The sequence below is a fragment of the Eleutherodactylus coqui genome, chromosome 9, assembly GCF_035609145.1.
Source record: "Eleutherodactylus coqui strain aEleCoq1 chromosome 9, aEleCoq1.hap1, whole genome shotgun sequence".
NCBI classification, from domain to species: domain Eukaryota; kingdom Metazoa; phylum Chordata; class Amphibia; order Anura; family Eleutherodactylidae; genus Eleutherodactylus; species Eleutherodactylus coqui.
Window position 1 is genome coordinate 8,085,781 of NC_089845.1, and position 18,450 is coordinate 8,104,230.

At 50.2% G+C, this 18,450-nt stretch overlaps 1 protein-coding gene across 2 annotated transcripts in view; it reads left to right on the top strand.

The window, feature by feature from the left end:
• Nucleotides 1-2,674: 2,674 nt before the first annotated feature.
• The window catches only part of C9H18orf21 (chromosome 9 C18orf21 homolog), a 33,953-nt gene continuing 18,177 nt past the window's right edge, over nt 2,675-18,450 (top strand). The window contains exons 1-3 of one of the 2 annotated variants that reach the window (XM_066579094.1): nt 2,675-2,901; nt 8,062-8,084; nt 8,762-8,961. In XM_066579094.1, the coding sequence (XP_066435191.1) occupies nt 2,816-2,901; nt 8,062-8,084; nt 8,762-8,961 (309 nt within the window). In that variant the 5' untranslated portion in view covers nt 2,675-2,815. The remainder of the gene's footprint in view (nt 2,902-8,061; nt 8,085-8,761; nt 8,962-18,450) is intronic. The other variant, XM_066579093.1, reaches the window with a different exon arrangement.

The following is an 18,450-nucleotide window of genomic DNA, read 5'->3' on the forward strand; positions in this document are numbered from 1 at the left end:
CTGTGTCCCCCTGACAACCAGACGCCCCGCAGCCGCCGACCGGACTCCTGGAGTGAACACGGCCGACCAGTCACCCACCGCCAGGCAGCAGGTAACCGGCGCAGCCCCCCCCCCCCGGCACAGCGGCAGCCCCCCCATCGCAGCGGCAGCCCCCCCCGGCACAGCGACAGCCCCCCCCATCGCAGCGGCAGCCCCCCCCCGTCACAGCGACAGCCCCCCCCCATCGCAGCGACAGGCCCCCCCCCCCGGCGCAGCGGCAGCCCCCCCGGCCCATCACTTACCAGGACGGCGGGACAGCTGGACGGCGGGACAGCTGGGCGGCTTCTCCGGACAGCTCGGCAGCTCTGCACCTTCCTCTAACAGAGGATGGTACAGAATGGCCGTTCCAGCGCGCTCCCGAGCAGTGACAGCTCGTCTGCGCATGCGCAGAAGAGCTGTAGCGGGGAGCACACTGAAGCGGCTCGTGCTGAAAGGAGAAGAACGGACTGCGCAAGCGCGTCTAAAAAAGCAAGCTGCCAGCGAATTTAGACGGAACCATGGAGACGAGGACGCCAGCAACGGAGCAGGTAAGTGAATAACTTCTGTATGGCTCATATTTAATGCACGATGTACATTACAAAGTGCATTAATATGGCCATACGGAAGTGTATGACCCCACTTGCTGCCGCGAGACAACCCCTTTAAAGTATCCAGAAGTGGTCGTAAGAGGCGGCGTTTCGCCAAAGTAGAAGGGACCAAGTCCTGAAAAATTTGAATAGGGGCATCAGTGTAACTGAGATCTTTGTGGTTTCTTGCTGCCCTTAGGATGGCTACAGCGTCCGGGAAGGAGAGCACTTTACAAACAACATCTCTGGGTGGTCCAGCAGTCGCTGGTGGAGGTCTGAGAGCTCAATGAATACGCTTGATAACAATGGCCATCACTCTATCAGCCCCCAGCAAGGATTCAAAGATTTCTTGCTAGGCTGTCCCCTGCGCAAGTCCCTTCATGCGCACACTGCTGTCTTCAAGGTCCTCTTGCATTATCAGGGTTCTGTTAATATGGGAATGCTGCTCTTTTAGGACTTGCTCCATTTCCAATGAGTGAGAGGTAACAGAAGCAGATGTAGCCTCCAGCTGCTCCACCCTGCGTCCATCTGCCTCAGCCAGGTGTGATCTGACAGGCGCAGGGCTTGAGAGATCAGGTCCCTCATAAAGCCCCTGGAGAGGGTTTCTCCATCCACCCCATCTGTGGATGCCTCCTCCTCTCCCCCCTTACTGTGAGAGGCAGTGGGTTCCTGAGCCATCATGGAGGCTGCATGCGGGGACCGGGCGCTCCGTTCCTTGAGGAACCGTTGTATATCAGCCTGTCCTCTCCCCGGTCGGGAAGTTTCCTGGAGCTCTGCCCCTCTCTCCCTGCCGATCTTCCTCATCTCGGTCACCTTAAAGGTGCTGGAAGGGTCCCAGAAGGTGCCGCTGTGATGGAGCCCTGCACTCGGGCGTCCATCTCACTCAGCGGTCAGGCTCCGCCCCTGGAATTTGTTTTTAAGTGTTTCGGTAGTTTAAATAGAACCATTAAAAAAAATACAACTCGTCCCGCAAGAAACAACCGCAGACGGTGAAATAACGGATGATTTTTTAAAAAGGGGGAGAAAACGCTGCGTACTTAAAGGGTTAAGCAGCCCTTAGGGACCCTGCAGGCATATTAGCCTTTTACTCCCCATTTCTACAGGAGCCAACCCAAAATAACCAATCTGTCTGTAGGATAGGCAGCACCCAGGATTCAAAGCATAGTCAGGCAAATTTGGGTCATAAAAAAAATCTCCAGACTTTTTATTGCATAAAAAAGTAAAGCGTGTCCACCAGCGGCGCTTCGACCACGCCAAATCTGCCTGACTAGGCGTTGAATCCTGGGTGCTGCCTATCCTACAGATTGGACTGTGTTTCTGGGATCCGGAGTGTCCAGATCCGGTTTAAGGCGTGCACAGCAAGTACTCCCGCACCAACATTGATGCATTAAGGGTGAAGTCACACGAACGTATATCGGCTCGGTTTTCACGCCGAGCCGATATACGTTGTCCTCATGTGCAGAGGGGGGAGGATGGAAGAGCCAGGGCCAGGAACTGAGGCTCCCGCCCCCTCTGCACTATTTGCAATGGGGAGAGGCGGGACGGGGGCGGGGCTAATTCCCGGACCTTAGCCCCCGCCCCCGTCCTGCCTCCTCTCATTGCAAATAGTGCAGAGGGGCGGAGAGGAGGCAGAGAGGGGGCGGGAGCCTCAGTTCCTGGCCCTGGCTCTTCCATCCTCCCCCATGCACCCGAGGACAACGTATATCGGCTCGGCGTGAAAACCGAGCCGATATACGTTCGTGTAAATGCACCCTAACCCAAAATAACCAATCACCGTGAATCAGCCCAACCCAAACAACCAATCACCAGGAATCACCCAACCAACACATCCAATCACCGGGAATCACCAAACCCAAATAACCAATCATCTGGTGAGTAAATAAAAACAACCAATCATGTTGCGAATGGTGTGGATATGGGGAGTAATATAGTTATATGCGCCCCGCGCTCTACTGCCAGCGCTGCGGATACTTGTGCGCCACTCGCTGGAGGCCGGCCGTTCCTCCTCCCGTATCTCCACAGCTCACGTGGTAGTAATACTGGAGCAGCCCGACGAGACAGCAAGTAACTGACGCCCCTCCTCCGATGCTGCAGCGACGGGATAACGTCAGACAGTTCTGTCGTTTACTATGTACGTCACCACGCCGAAAATAACGTCAGTCACGTGACCTATGTTCCGAAGACCGGGCCGCTGACCGAGGGCGAGCGCGATGGCAAACGCGGTAACGGCCGCGTACCTGAGAAGAGCGGGGGCTGCCGTGAAGGAGACGAACCCCGCGCTATCCCGGCACCTCATGTGAGTAACGACCGGCACTTTGTGCACGTGACCTAATAATCCCGCCCGTGATTGGTTCTTTCCGTAGTCACCTACTGCAGCAGGCAATAATGTGTAAAGCCGGGGTATGCGTTATTCCGGTACCGCCCCTGCTGACTAGTGACCTCCTCCACAGTACCCCCATGTTATACCGGTACCGCCCCTGCTGACTAGTGACCTCCTCCACAGTACCCCCATGTTATACTGGTACCGCCCCCTGCTGACTAGTGATCACTTCCACAGTACTCCCATGTTATACCGGTACCGCCCCCTGCTGACTAGTGACCTCCTCCACAGTACTCCCATGTTATACCGGTACTGCCCCCTGCTGACTAGTGACCTCCTCCACAGTACTCCCATGTTATACCGATACCGCCCCCTGCTGACTAGTGACCTCCTCCACAGTACCCCCATGTTATACCGATACCGCCCCCTGCTGACTAGTGACCTCCTCCACAGTACTCCCATGTTATACCGATACCGCCCCCTGCTGACTAGTGACCTCCTCCACAGTACCCCCATGTTATACCGATACCGCCCCCTGCTGACTAGTGACCTCCTCCACAGTACCCCCATGTTATACCGATACCGCCCCCTGCTGACTAGTGACCTCCTCCACAGTACTCCCATGTTATACCGATACCGCCCCCTGGTGACTAGTGACCTCCTCCACAGTACTCGCATGTTATACTGGTACCGCTGCTGCTGACTAGTGACCTCCTCCACAGTACCCCCATGTTATACCAGTACCGCCCCCTGCAGACTAGTGACCTCCTCCACAGTACTCCCATGTTATACCGATACCGGCCCCTGCTGACTAGTGACCTCCTCCACAGTACTCGCATGTTATACTGGTACTGCTGCTGCTGACTAGTGACCTCCTCCACAGTACCCCCATGTTATACCAGTACCGCCCCTGCTGACTAGTGACCTCCTCCACGGTACTCCCATGTTATACCTGTACCGCCCCCTGCTGACTAGTGACCTCCTCCACAGTACTCGCATGTTATACTGGTACCGCTGCTGCTGACTAGTGACCTCCTCCACAGTACCCCCATGTTATACCGGTACCGCCCCTGCTGACTAGTGACCTCCTCCACAGTACCCCCATGTTATACTGGTACCGCCCCCTGCTGACTAGTGACCTCCTCCACAGTACCCTCATGTTATACCGATACCGCCCCCTGCTGACTAGTGACCTCCTCCACAGTACCCCCATGTTATACCGATACCGCCCCCTGCTGACTAGTGACCTCCTCCACAGTACCCCCATGTTATACCGATACCGCCCCCTGCTGACTAGTGACCTCCTCCACAGTACCCCCATGTTATACCGATACCGCCCCCTGCTGACTAGTGACCTCCTCCACAGTACCCCCATGTTATACCGGTACCGACCCTGCTGACTAGTGACCTCCTCCACAGTACCCCCATGTTATTCCGGTACCGCCCCCTGCTGACTAGTGACCTCCTCCACAGTACCCCCATGTTATACCGATACCGCCCCCTGCTGACTAGTGACCTCCTCCACAGTACTCCCATGTTATACTGGTACTGCCCCTGCTGACTAGTGACCTCCTCCACAGTACTCCCATGTTATACTGGTACCGCCCCTGCTGACTAGTGACCTCCTCCACAGTACTCCCATGTTATACCGGTACTGCCCCCTGCTGACTAGTGACCTCCTCCACAGTACTCCCATGTTATACCGGTACTGCCCCCTGCTGACTAGTGACCTCCTCCACAGTACCCCCATGTTATACCGGTACCGCCCCTGCTGACTAGTGACCTCCTCCACAGTACTCCCATGTTATACTGGTACTGCCCCCTGCTGACTAGTGACCTCCTCCACAGTACTCCCATGTTATACCGGTACCGGCCCCTGCTGACTAGTGACCTCCACAGTACCCCCATGTTATACCGGTACTGCCCTCTGCTGACTAGTGACCTCCTCCACAGTACCCCCATGTTATTCCGGTACCGCCCCCTGCTGACTAGTGACCTCCTCCACAGTACCCCCATGTTATACCGATACCGCCCCCTGCTGACTAGTGACCTCCTCCACAGTACTCCCATGTTATACTGGTACTGCCCCTGCTGACTAGTGACCTCCTCCACAGTACTCCCATGTTATACTGGTACCGCCCCTGCTGACTAGTGACCTCCTCCACAGTACTCCCATGTTATACCGGTACTGCCCCCTGCTGACTAGTGACCTCCTCCACAGTACTCCCATGTTATACCGTTACTGCCCCCTGCTGACTAGTGACCTCCTCCACAGTACTCCCATGTTATACCGGTACCGCCCCTGCTGACTAGTGACCTCCTCCACAGTACTCCCATGTTATACTGGTACTGCCCCCTGCTGACTAGTGACCTCCTCCACAGTACTCCCATGTTATACCGGTACCGGCCCCTGCTGACTAGTGACCTCCACAGTACCCCCATGTTATACCGGTACTGCCCTCTGCTGACTAGTGACCTCCTCCACAGTACTCCCATGTTAGACTACAGAGCGGCCTGGTAAAACGCGCCTCTCCATGACCTCCTCTGCGGCCTCTCGCACCCTGTAGTTAGCCACGGTCCACTGGCGCTCTCTGTGGCATACGTGCCAGGACAGAACATGTTACCAGTCTTATATCTTTAGTGTTTTGCAGGATGGGTGGGTACATTGCACTGCGCGGCGTGATGCGCGGCGTGCCTAGTGACCGCGTCAGACCGCTGCCGTCCGCTCAGGGCTTCCCTTTTTGCGCTCGGGTTTTTTGAGCAGAGAAATGGAAATAAAAGGGGGATAAGAAGCCCCCCACATCTGCCTCTCCGGTTGGTTCCCGCCGGCTGGATAAACCAATCAATGCAGCACTTGATGAACCAATGGCTGTGATTGGTGGCTTAGCAGAGTTTAAAGAACCAATCACCTCGTGGAGGCGGGATTTATGAATTGGCCAATCAATTCATAAATCCCTCTTACGCAACGTGATTGGCTGAGCAGAGTTTGAAGAACCAATCAGTTTTTGCTTCCTGGAGGTGGGATTTTTGAAGTGATCTCTGTGGGGGCTACTGAGGACTGCATCACACCCGGCGGAGCTCCGGAGCAGCGTTCCTGCTAGCTACCCTGTTTCCCCGAAAATAAGACGTGTCTTATATTAATTTTTGCTCCCAAATATGCGCTACGTCTTATTTTCAGGGGGTGTCTTATTTCGCCATTGCTAATCCCTCAATTGGCCAGCTTTGTGGCCGAAATTTCTCAGAAATCTCGTCCACATGGGACAGCAAATCTGTCACGGCAAAGCTGGGAGAAGCCGGTGTTGTGGTGCGGATTCACCGGCCACAGAAACGGAAAAGCGTGCAGCCAGGTGGCTTCAAAACAAGCGGCTGAGTGCCGTGGGTTTTGAAGCAGCGCTTTCCCGGCGGAAATCTCGCTGTTTATCGCTGTGGCCAAACTGTGAGATTTCCGCTGGAAATACGCTCTGTGAGAACCCAGCCTTAAGAATCACACACAGGTTGCCTGACTCACACACAGAGCCATAAAAAATAAGGGCTGTAAAGTAACGTACCTGTCTGCAGACAGAAGTTCCTCTACCACTTGTAAGCAGGGATGTAGTATTGCAGCTTCCGGCCACCAGGGGGAGCTCATTACAGCAGACATGTACAGCAGGAACAGAATGTACAGTATGGACTTTTCCAGCCAGCAAGGGGAGCTCACAACAGCAGACTGGTACAGCACAGCAGGGACAGGATAACAGCAGACTGTCTGCAGATCTACCTATACATCTGGAGGTAGGAGACAACGGGGATGGCAGCAGGGGACGGGCCTCTTGACTTGCCTGCACACTTTACTATGCCTTACTAATTGGGGGTGCCTTATATTTGGGACTTCTGCAAATTTCAGGGGTGCCTTATTTTCAGGGGTGCCTTATTTTCGAGGAAACACGGTAGGTATTCCTTTCTTTGTTTTGTGGGACTGCAGCTAGGGCTTCCTCTAGGGGCCGGGGGATGTATTGCATCGTACGGAGATCACTGGTTTGTGAGTTGCGATGAACACGGAGGCTCCGCAGGGTGGCACCTTGCTAATTGTGGCCGTATAGACGTGGCGCAATGTTTTGTTTTTTTCTTACAGCATTGCATCAGACGAAAGATGGCTAATGTGAAGGCAGCTGTAGGAAGCGTGGGCGTCGCATGTGTGCGGCTTGAAGCGTGTCGCATCGGAAGAAAGCGGGGCTTTTCTTTTTGTCACCTGTGTGAAAGCAGCCTGATGCTGCGGTCCCACGGACGGTCTCACCGCAGGACTCTCGTGGTTTTGCCGCAGTGATAAACCACCAGAATTGCACGGGATAAGCGCAGGTTTTGGAGCGGCTTGGCCTCATGCTCTGCTGTTGCGGCCGGATCTCCCATAGAGAGAAGTGAGGCTGCAACAAAAAGAAAGAATTGACATGCTGCGTCCCGGGAATCTGTGCCGGATCGTCCGCCCGGGGAGGGGGGTGGGGGTTCAGGCCGCGCGGGGAGAGGGAGTGGGGGGTGGTGGGATTCGGGCTGCCCGGGGAGGGGTTTATGATGTGGCCCCATGTCCAGCTCCCCACAAGTTTAATACAGACCAGCGCCCAGCCTGTGACTGCTGGGATGGGCTGGCGGTATGCCTATTATGCATTACAGCAATGTGTGAACGGGCACTAGAGGCCCCGCACACTTGGGGGTTTTTAACGCGATTGTCAATGGGACTTTCTAATGTATAAACCCAAGTTGGCGCTTTGTGCGATTTTTGCGTTGCGTTTTTAAGATTAGAAAGTCCCACTGACAATCCTGTGAAGATATTGCAGCGTTAAACCACCAGGGGGCCTTAGAGAGGTTTACTCCCCAAACTGCCTTTAAACTGCAAGCGCTTCCTCTACTGCGTTCCCAGAGAACGAAGCCGCATGCAGATGCCTCGAGGGGCTCCCGCTGCCCGATGAGGGCCCCTTTAATAACGCCGGCACAGATGCCTCGAGGGGCTCCCGCTGCCCGATGAGGGCCCCTTTAATAACGCCTGCGCAGATGCCTCGAGGGGCTCCCGCTGCCCGATGAGGGCCCCTTTAATAACGCCGGCGCAGATGCGGTCTATGACTTCTGTCCGTCCTACTAAATACAATATCTGTTTGTCTCTTGCAGGTCACTTTGTCCTCTGCCCAGATGTAAGTATATTATCAGGGGGTGCCGTGTATACTCGCCAAGGCCTTCCTCTAATAGGAGGGTCTCTGGAAATGTGTGGGAGTCTTCCCAGCACTTCATGCGCAGTATTCTACCTACCTCTGTACTGGTGGGTGCAGCTGCTATGGGGCTGTGGAAATAGGATCCCAAGGAGACCCTGCCGAGGGTTGTTGCTCCTCACGTGAGCAGAGCACACCCAGAGCACCCGCAATCTGAAGATTACATCCATTTTCTCCAGGGATTCAGGACTTCTCTTTGAAAAGACATTGAAAATGTTATTGAATGTAGATAGAGTAGCTGTGCAGTTCTTTGAGGTGACTGAGTTTGTACCCAAGTAAATTCATTAAGAGGGTTGTCCCACTCTGTTTTTCTGCAGGAAGCAGACAGCGCTGTACATTGCACAGTGGCCCAGGTTGGTACTGCAGGCTGAGACCTATTGAAGTGAATGGGGCTCGGACTGCAGGGCCAGGCCACTGTGCAATACTGTACAATTGGGACCATAAAAGATCCTGGGCTTAGTAACAGGCAACAGCGCCCACAGTTGGTAAAGTTGTTGACACTTTATGACAGCTGTGAAGTAAAGACCAGAATATATATGATGACACCTTCTATTGTATTCTGCAGTTCTGGACTGACACTACATTGTGATATTTTGTTGCAGGGAACGAAAGCAAAGAAAGTGGAGTTTGTCCATTCTGTTTCCAGATTCGTCTGCCTGATAATCACAAAGTTCGCCTCAACCCCAAAATGAGAATAACCCCCCAGATTGCGAATCTCCTGAAGAAGGAGGCCGCATGCCACCGGCTCAACCTGAAGCAAACAAAGCTACTTAGGAGATATAAACTCTCTAGAAGTTCTCTGGTAAGAAACCGTTCCAGATTCTTTCTAGGCAGACCGCCTCCTTATTGGCAGCACGATCGGGGATCGTAAATGGGGTTTATGTAGAATGGGGGTTTAACTAGATGTAAGTACAACATAGACTATATATGAGGAATGCCTGAGCGGCAGCTGAGGGCTCCGCAGGGGAGTGCTGGCGCTCCACTCACAATCCTCACCAGCGGTGCAGATGGTGACTGGTTTGGACATTCTGCAGTGTAAACACACCCTAAAAGGGAGATATGTGATGAAACAACCCCATAAATACATGCAGGGACAAGGGTTAGCTATTTGTGTACCCATAACAATATCCTGATATTTCAAAGTCAAACATTTCAGAAGTTGATGAAAGGTGAACTTGTGACCATCCAGGACTGAGTGCCAGGCATCCTCTTATGGGAATAGATGTCCTACTAACTCCTCCTCCCAGTACACCGTGAACAGCGCTCCGGAGGCTGGGTGTATTGGAGGTATATGCAGGTGAGAAGAAATGTATAACAGATAACTCACCTGAGAGGCACCGCTACATCCCAATCCAGATGAATATCTGGATGGTATGAGATAATCCAAACCTCAGATGTTGTTGAGATTAGGCAAGGGTTGCATCGACTAATTAGAACATCCGACAGGAAAGCGTCGTGGTATGAAAAAAAGTCCAACCACGGAATCCACAATGCCAAAGGATAAAGAGAAAAATTACCAGCGCTTCGATGCACCGAAGAGAAGATAACAAGGTGTAACACTTCTGCAGGGGTGCTGTGTCACCTGGCACCCCTGAATCCCGAAAGGCAGATAATATAACAAGCGTGGCCAAAAAAAAGAGCGTGTTTATTCATCCATAGACCAATAACATGCGACGCGTTTCAGCTAATATAAAGAGCCTTTTCTCTTTATCCTTTGGCCTTCTGGTGGGCAGAAGTAAACCTGTGGGGCTGCACCCCCGAGGACAGCAGGTACATCTGTGAGGACCACCCCTACTGAATCAGAATGTGGGTCCCACGGCAGCTACAAATACCCCATTAACCCTTATAGTCGGCCTTTTTTAGGTCAGTTGCCATACAGTTGTGTGACTCTGAATCAGAGAGGTTGAAGTGCAGGTCTGTTTTATTTCTCCTGCACCCCTCCCCAGGTTATGTCCTGTTACTAACTTATATGTGAGGACAAAGATCTTGTGTCTAAAGGTAGATGGGATCCTCCGCGGTCGGAGTGACCGGAGACCCTAGAAGACGGCTGTTACTATGCCAAGAGCCCCTATTACATCTTGGAAGCCCAGACATACAAATGCCCCTGTGATTACACCGGATACCAACATCCACATGTTTATGAAATGGTCGTTGGGTACATTAAAAACATGAAACCATCCAGACCTTTAATGAACTCTAAACGGAGTACTTCTGGCCGAATTACAACAACATACCAATGTCCTCTTCGGGTGAAGGCTCCATTGGACCGCCTCGTTCATAGTAGTAAATGTCTGCTAGACGATAGAAACGTAGACTGGAGTTTACCATAACGGGGGCTCTGAGGCTCCAGCTCGGAGGGGTTTGCATGGAACTGTTGTCCATGTCCATGGGACTGATGATGGCTGAATACATCACGATCTGCATCTGCCCTAAAGATGTTGCAGTACACATGTGTGACCACAGCCCCGTGCAGGCTTCTTTGGAATGGGCGTCATGGCAGCCCCCCTGTAGATGAGGGGGATAAAGGGAAAAGTGTGCTGCAAAAGGATAACTGATCCATGAAATTAACGGATTGAAGACATCAAACTTATTTTAACTTTTTATTTATCGATTTATATCTTGTCAGTAAAAAATAGTAATTGGACTTTGTAGGGAAAATCCCAGAAAGCAGCTGTGTACTTACTGATATAACATGGGAGGCAGGTAAAAAACACCAAATCCCTCTACGTGCAGCCGGCCAGACTGATAAATGGTGGAGCCACCGCACAGGTGAAGGTACTGATGAACAACCACACCCTCCTTAGACTGAAGGCGAGGCTGCTCCCTACTATTCTTGCACAACAAAGGCATTTGCAGGGTGTCGGGCCACATGGTATGTGTAGTGCACCATACAGGCTTACAACCTATTAATGATGCCATATTACAATCCAGCGGGCGGCCCTGCACCTCATAGGTGAACCACACGGGCACCCCAGACTGTCTGCTTCAGAGCTGGTCATCTCTCCAATGAAGAGCACAATGCTCATGACTTCTACAACATGGAGCTAGCACTACTCCTCTGAGACCTCGTTAGCCACTTGCTCTAATAATAACTATAGATGTTGGTGAGAGGACTGCCGTGTAGAATTTTAATTTTTGTGTATAGGAGCAGGAATTCTGAAAATTGGGTTCAGAGATGGAGGAAAAGATGCCTAGTACTCTCACAGTCACATCACCTGCGCGGCCTCTGCTGTAGGGTGTACAAGGCTGCTCTCATACAAGCGTTTGTAAAAACGCTGTGTTTTTTAAGGCATCGTTTTACAGCATTGAGAGCGGCGGTTTTCAGTGGTTTTGTGCGTTTGCTGTGTTATTACTGCATATTTTGTGCTGTAACAACGCAGGCAGACAAGCTCATGGCGTCACCGTTTTTCCTCCCTACTGATTGCATAGTAAGCAGTATTAAACACTGTACACAGCATTTTTTTTTTTTTCTCTTTTTATTAAAAATTAAATAACCTAGAGAAACTTACAATCGCAGGAAGGTGCAGCACGTAGATAATACACATCACTGTATAATTAGGTTGGTATAGAGGTTCAGTCAATGCAGTACAACATAAATAACACATTAATTCTGTAAAGCCTGATCAGGTACACAGAAGCCAAATCTCCGAGGCCACAGGTCCCGCTCCAGAACGTGCATCCACTAGGGGGCACGCCTGAGCTCCAGAATAGATGAAGGCATTAATTGTGGTGAATATAACGTGAGGGGGGAATCGCACCACAGACCCCACACTTTATCAAGTTTCTCAGGACACTTGCGTCCCTTGTAGACTATATAATTATATGGCACCACCGAATTGACCAGCTTCCTCCACATTGAGAGTGAGGGGTTCTTACGATCCATCCATCGCAGTGCAATCGTTTTTCTAGCAAGGAACAATGATTCCCTCAGAAAAATCTTTTTTTTTTTTTTTTTTTTTTTTCAAACTTCTCTTTATTTGTTGATTTTGCATATTTTTCAATAAAAATAGTACAAAGACATCACGCTTGTTGTTTTACATAGTATATACCATGTGTAGCATATAGAAACTAAATCAGCTGTTTGTATTAAATTAAAACAAACTAACAAAAAAACACAGCATAGACGGAGCATACTCATATTGTACATATTCATGTAGCTAATAATTTCCGAATAAAATAATTTTTAAAAAAAGAGAGATTTCTTTCCCTGAGACTATTGTGTGGGAGCATAGTTGATTAAGGAAAATATGGGCTGGGGGGAGGGGAGATAATGCTGCAAATCTACCATATCAATTTGCCTCCGTCGTGTCGTGGTTTGTCAGATCCTTGCGATTTTCTTGCAGATGTGTCCGTTCTCTTTGGGAAGATCAGCTTCTCTCTCGTCCCGCTAGTCTCCCTAATGTTCCTTTCAATTCCTCTATTAGATACCATTTGGTATATTTGAAAGGAGCAACTATAGCCGAAATCTCAGAATCTGAGAAATGCGATACCAGAAAATGTTTCCATTTTTTAAAATGGTGTTTTGCCCCTTTCTCCTTGTTGCGCTCCACTTCTATTCTTTCTAGCGTCATTACATGTATGAGTTGTGCTTCTACCTCCATTACATCTGGTATTGTTTGTTCTAACCAGTGTTTAAGTAATGCCCGTTTGGCTGCCAAGAGAAAAATATGTAGGAAAGGTGGTAATGTCTGTTGGTCCGGCGTGTCCATTGTCTGTTGGTCCGGCGTGTCCATTGTCTGTTGGTCCGGCGTGTCCATTGTCTGTTGGTCCGGCGTGTCCATTGTCTGTTGGTCCGGCGTGTCCATTGCCTGTTGGTCCGGCGTGTCCATTGCCTGTTGGTCCGGCGTGTCCATTGCCTGTTGGTTCCGGCGTGTCCATTGCCTGTTGGTTCCGGCGTGTCCATTGCCTGTTGGTTCCGGCGTGTCCATTGCCTGTTGGTTCCGGCGTGTCCATTGCCTGTTGGTTCCGGCGTGTCCATTGCCTGTTGGTTCCGGCGTGTCCATTGCCTGTTGGTTCCGGCGTGTCCATTGCCTGTTGGTTCCGGCGTGTCCATTGCCTGTTGGTTCCGGCGTGTCCATTGCCTGTTGGTTCCGGCGTGTCCATTGCCTGTTGGTTCCGGCGTGTCCATTGCCTGTTGGTTCCGGCGTGTCCATTGCCTGTTGGTTCCGGCGTGTCCATTGCCTGTTGGTTCCGGCGTGTCCATTGCCTGTTGGTTCCGGCGTGTCCATTGCCTGTTGGTTCCGGCGTGTCCATTGCCTGTTGGTTCCGGCGTGTCCATTGCCTGTTGGTTCCGGCGTGTCCATTGCCTGTTGGTTCCGGCGTGTCCATTGCCTGTTGGTTCCGGCGTGTCCATTGCCTGTTGGTTCCGGCGTGTCCATTGCCTGTTGGTTCCGGCGTGTCCATTGCCTGTTGGTTCCGGCGTGTCCATTGCCTGTTGGTTCCGGCGTGTCCATTGCCTGTTGGTTCCGGCGTGTCCATTGCCTGTTGGTTCCGGCGTGTCCATTGCCTGTTGGTTCCGGCGTGTCCATTGCCTGTTGGTTCCGGCGTGTCCATTGCCTGTTGGTTCCGGCGTGTCCATTGCCTGTTGGTTCCGGCGTGTCCATTGCCTGTTGGTTCCGGCGTGTCCATTGCCTGTTGGTTCCGGCGTGTCCATTGCCTGTTGGTTCCGGCGTGTCCATTGCCTGTTGGTTCCGGCGTGTCCATTGCCTGTTGGTTCCGGCGTGTCCATTGCCTGTTGGTTCCGGCGTGTCCATTGCCTGTTGGTTCCGGCGTGTCCATTGCCTGTTGGTTCCGGCGTGTCCATTGCCTGTTGGTCCGGCGTGTCCATTGCCTGTTGTGGTGCAGCGTGGAATAGCATGGATTGTACGTCTACCGATATTTTTATCTTCCATTTATTCAAGATATGTTGTGCTCTGGTAGTCCAGAAGGCGTTTACATATGTGCACGACCATATACCATGTTCAAAGTCAGTAGCGTGTGCGCCACACTTTGGGCATTCTACCAATTGGTTAGGTCTATGCGGTGCTGCAGGTATGTTGAAGCCATATATGGCGTAGTGCATCACCTTGAAAAAAGTTTCCCTCCACACCTCACTTTGAACATGTTTACGGATCGTATTCCAGCCCTTCAGTATTTTGCTTTCTAGATCCATGTCATTGGTAATCCCTTTCCATTGTGAAAAAAGCTTATTTTTACCTTTTTTGTTGAATTTGTGTGTAATTGCTTTTTGTATGTTGGACAAGGAAGGAGTTTGCTGTACCTGCGCAATTAACGAGTCAAAATCATTGGTCGGGGCTTCTCTGGTTAAGTTTATCAGTTTGTCTGTACAGAAAGAAAGGGTTTGTTTGATTTGTAGGAATTGTGCGCCGGGTATCTTGTATTTGCCATGGATTCCCTTCTGCGTATGCCATCTCCGGTCTTCCTCATGCATGAACTGCCCTGCTGTTGTCAGGCCGCATGCACTCCAATCTCTGAAGATCTTATCATCTAGTCCCCTAGGACATCCTGATTTCATATCAGTGGCATGTGCTTGGATATTAGAAGAGGTAGGTTAAACGCCTTCCTTAACTCTTTCCAGGTTACTATGGTGTCTCTTAGCAGCTGCCATCTTTTAATGTCTCCCGGTAATTTGGATATTGGCGTATGTAGGCACGCAACTAGACTCCAAGGAGCTGCTAGGTTTGATTCTATTGTCCTACAGGAGTATGCGTCTGTTTGTTGTATCCAATCCCCTATATGTCTTGTGAGACACGCTATGTTATAGCTACGTATGTTTGGGAAACTCATTCCACCTTCCTCTTTATCTAGCATCATTCTTTGTAATGATATCCGTGCTTTCTTGCCCACCCATAAGAAACGGGTGAATGCTGAGTTTAGAAGTTTCACATCTTTATGTTTTAGCAGTAAGGGGATCGTCTGCATTGGGTACAGAAGTTTTGCGAAGCTCATCATTTTGATGAGCTGACATCGCCCCAGCAGAGACAATGGGAGGTGCATCCAACGCTCCAGGTCTTTTTGTATTTTATCAAATAATGGGATATAGTTTAATGTGTACAAAGAGCTCGGGGCTTTTCCTATTTTGACACCCAGATATGTGATGTATGGTTTTACTATAGTGTTTGGCCAGCCTAATGATGTCCATAACTCTGGTGGGCAGGGGGAGCCTAGCTCCAGTATTTCGCTCTTTAAGGGGTTAATGTGATACCCTGAAAGGTCTCCAAAATCTTTTATGGTTTTCAGCAGCGTCTTTAAATGTTGTTCTGGTTTTTCTAGAAATAACAGTATGTCGTCTGCAAATAGGGTCATTTTAAGCTCTTGGTCTCCACTTTTTATGCCTTCGTATGTACTAGGGTCATCTAGCTTTTGTACAAGTGGTTCTAGTGCTAAATCGAATAATAAGGGTGATAATGGACAGCCCTGCCTGGTGCCCTTGTGAAGCTCAAAGGGTGTTGAGATGAAGCCTGGTGTATGGATTCTAGCTTTGGGGTTCTGGTATAGAAGAAAAATCTTTTTATGGTGTTGCCAGCTTTCTTCATCTAATATTCCAAATAAGCAGATCTCTGGGCTCGGTGGAACAGGGACTTCCACAAGTTCAGAGAGGAAGCCTGTGACCTCCCCCCAGAAACTTTCAGTAACGGGACACTCCCACATCATATGCCAAAAATCGGAATATTCGCAGGAACACCTAATGCAGTTTGTAGACTGTATTCTGCCCATTTTGTACAATCTTGCTGGAGTGAGATAACCCTGATATACTATATACAGCTGGATCATTTTATTATTGGCTGCTGGGGATACATATAGAGGAGATTCCAGGAGCTCTTGGAACGTATCGTCTGTTAGTGTCGGTATCAGTGTCCTCCATTTTACTAGGGCAGAGGGTATATCCTGAGAGGCTCGTATTGAGATGAGGTGGGAGTATAGTGCTGATATGAGGCCCCGGGGGCCTTGGGAGCGAAGGATGCCTATTAAGGGGTAATGAGAAATAGCAGGTCTGGGTGGCGGGAACTGCGCCTCTAAAGCGTGTCTGACCTGGAGAAATCTATAAAAATGGGAACGGGGCAGATCATATTTATTTTGTAGCTGCTCAAATGAGGACAGGGTGTTCTGTGGATAGAGGTCTGCCAGGGTCCGGATGCCATATTGTTCCCAAATGTGGGCGTCCTCCAGTCGGAGTAATTCTGGGAGCCCATGATTACGCCAAAGGGTGTGTCAGCTATTATGTCCATAAAACGGCCAATTGACTTGGCCTGCCGCCAGACCTGAGAGGCCTATGAATTGGTAGCATTTTGCCTGTTAGGGTAGGAGGAGATTCCAGCAGGGGCCACAATCTAGGGATTTTAAGATAATGTGCCAGATGCACCTCAGAGTTGGAGAGAGGGTCATCACTCAGCCAGCTTCTCGAGTGAATTAGCTGGCCTGCCACATAGTAAAGGAACAAATCTGGCAGGGCTGTGCCCGCGTCTTGCTTCGGCCTCTGAAGCGTAGAGATTCGTAGTTTGGGGCGGGAATTTCCCCAAATAAAGGAAGACATCAGGGACTGCATGGATTTAAAGAAGCGGGACGGGATATGCAACGACGCATGCTGCATTATGTATAGGCACTTTGGTAATACTATTAGCTTGATAAGATTGATTCGCCCCGCTACCGAGAGCGGCAGGGAGCCCCATATTTTAAACTTAGACCTGAATAAATCTATGAGGGGGTATACATTTAGCTCTAGAGACTTTCCCACATCATTGGTTATCTGTAACCCCAGGTATTTAAACTGGTTTGAGATCCGGAGGCCGCAAAGTGAGTCAATATCGCCCAAACGACTCCCACCAGAAACGGGCATCAGGGCTGATTTAGTCCAGTCGATTTGAAGGCCCGAGAATTCACCAAAAGTATTAATAAGATTTATCACATGGGGGAGGGTTGCCTCAGGGTCCGCCAAGAAAAGCAAGAGATCATCGGCATATAAAGCCACTCGATCTTCCCTATCCCCCACTGTGACGCCCCTGTATAACTGGGTTTCTCGTAGAATCATTGCCAACGGCTCAATGGCCAGGGCAAATAGTATGGGGGAGAGGGGACACCCCTGTCTAGTTCCTCTATGTAGTCGGAAGTAGGGAGAACAGGATCCATTAATGGAAATGTACACAGCATTTTTACGTTGTATTTTAACGCACCCTATTTATTTTAATGGGCGATGCAGGACATCTAAAAAGCGCTGCAACACCCAAAAATAGAACGTAGTTTCAGCACGCAATATTAACGCTGCGCTAAAAGGTTTGAATGAGAAGCCCATTGAAAAGAATGGAGGCTTAGTAAAGTGTTTTTAGTGGGCTAAATGCTGTAGAAAACTGCCTTTGTGAGATCTAAACGTCGTATTCTGCCTCTGGGAAAGAAACAAGTTGGACTTTTTTGGTTTTGTGAAATAAGCCTACAGATTTGACTTTGACAGTAAACATTGGCTTGCGGTCTCCCATTTAGGCACCGAACATCCTTTGCTGTAACGTGTACGTTGATGGATCAATGCTCATTAAACCAACAGACAGGATACGGCCTTCTGTGTGCCACGTAGGATATGCAGATTCCAAGGGCACATTTGGCTCAAGGGAAGATTGTGTGTCTTTTGTGCCGGCCAACCATTACAGTTTACAATAATGGCTTGATGGTATTCATCGTGAACTAAATGATTGGATACAACAATGTCGTTAAATCTCACTGCGGTCAGACAGAGGCCGTTCGATGAGACTGTGACCACTGCAGGCTATCTACACCTCCAGTGCTGGGGCGGATGGCGCACGGCTTGTGCATGGCGGTTTATGGTTTCTTTTAAATATGATTTTCCCTACTCTTATGACAATGTAAGTACACCGCAGCCGTGCTTGGGCCATGTTGGCGTAGTACAATACGGGCGTAATAAGAGGATACAGACTCCTAGGGATCCGTATGCTTATACCTCATTGCTTCAGACGTAAGAGCACAAATCTACCTCCACCATAGGCCAGTAATGGTTGCACATGTCTGTTATTGTGAAATAGAAAAAGGTTCAGCTGCCTTGCGCTACTAAACCCCTATAGATAAGGGGCGTACATTAAAGCTTCACTGTGGGGATCTGGATTCAACCATATTCCCCCATTCCAGGTCCACCTAAAAGATAGGAAAAAAAACTCTACTTTTTTCTTCACTCCTTTGTTCACAGGTATTCAAATCACAGACGATTCAGTAAAAATGATAGATGTACAAGGCAGCGCGTTTCTGGGTCCATATACCCTTTCTTAAGCCTCCCCTTATGGGTGTTACT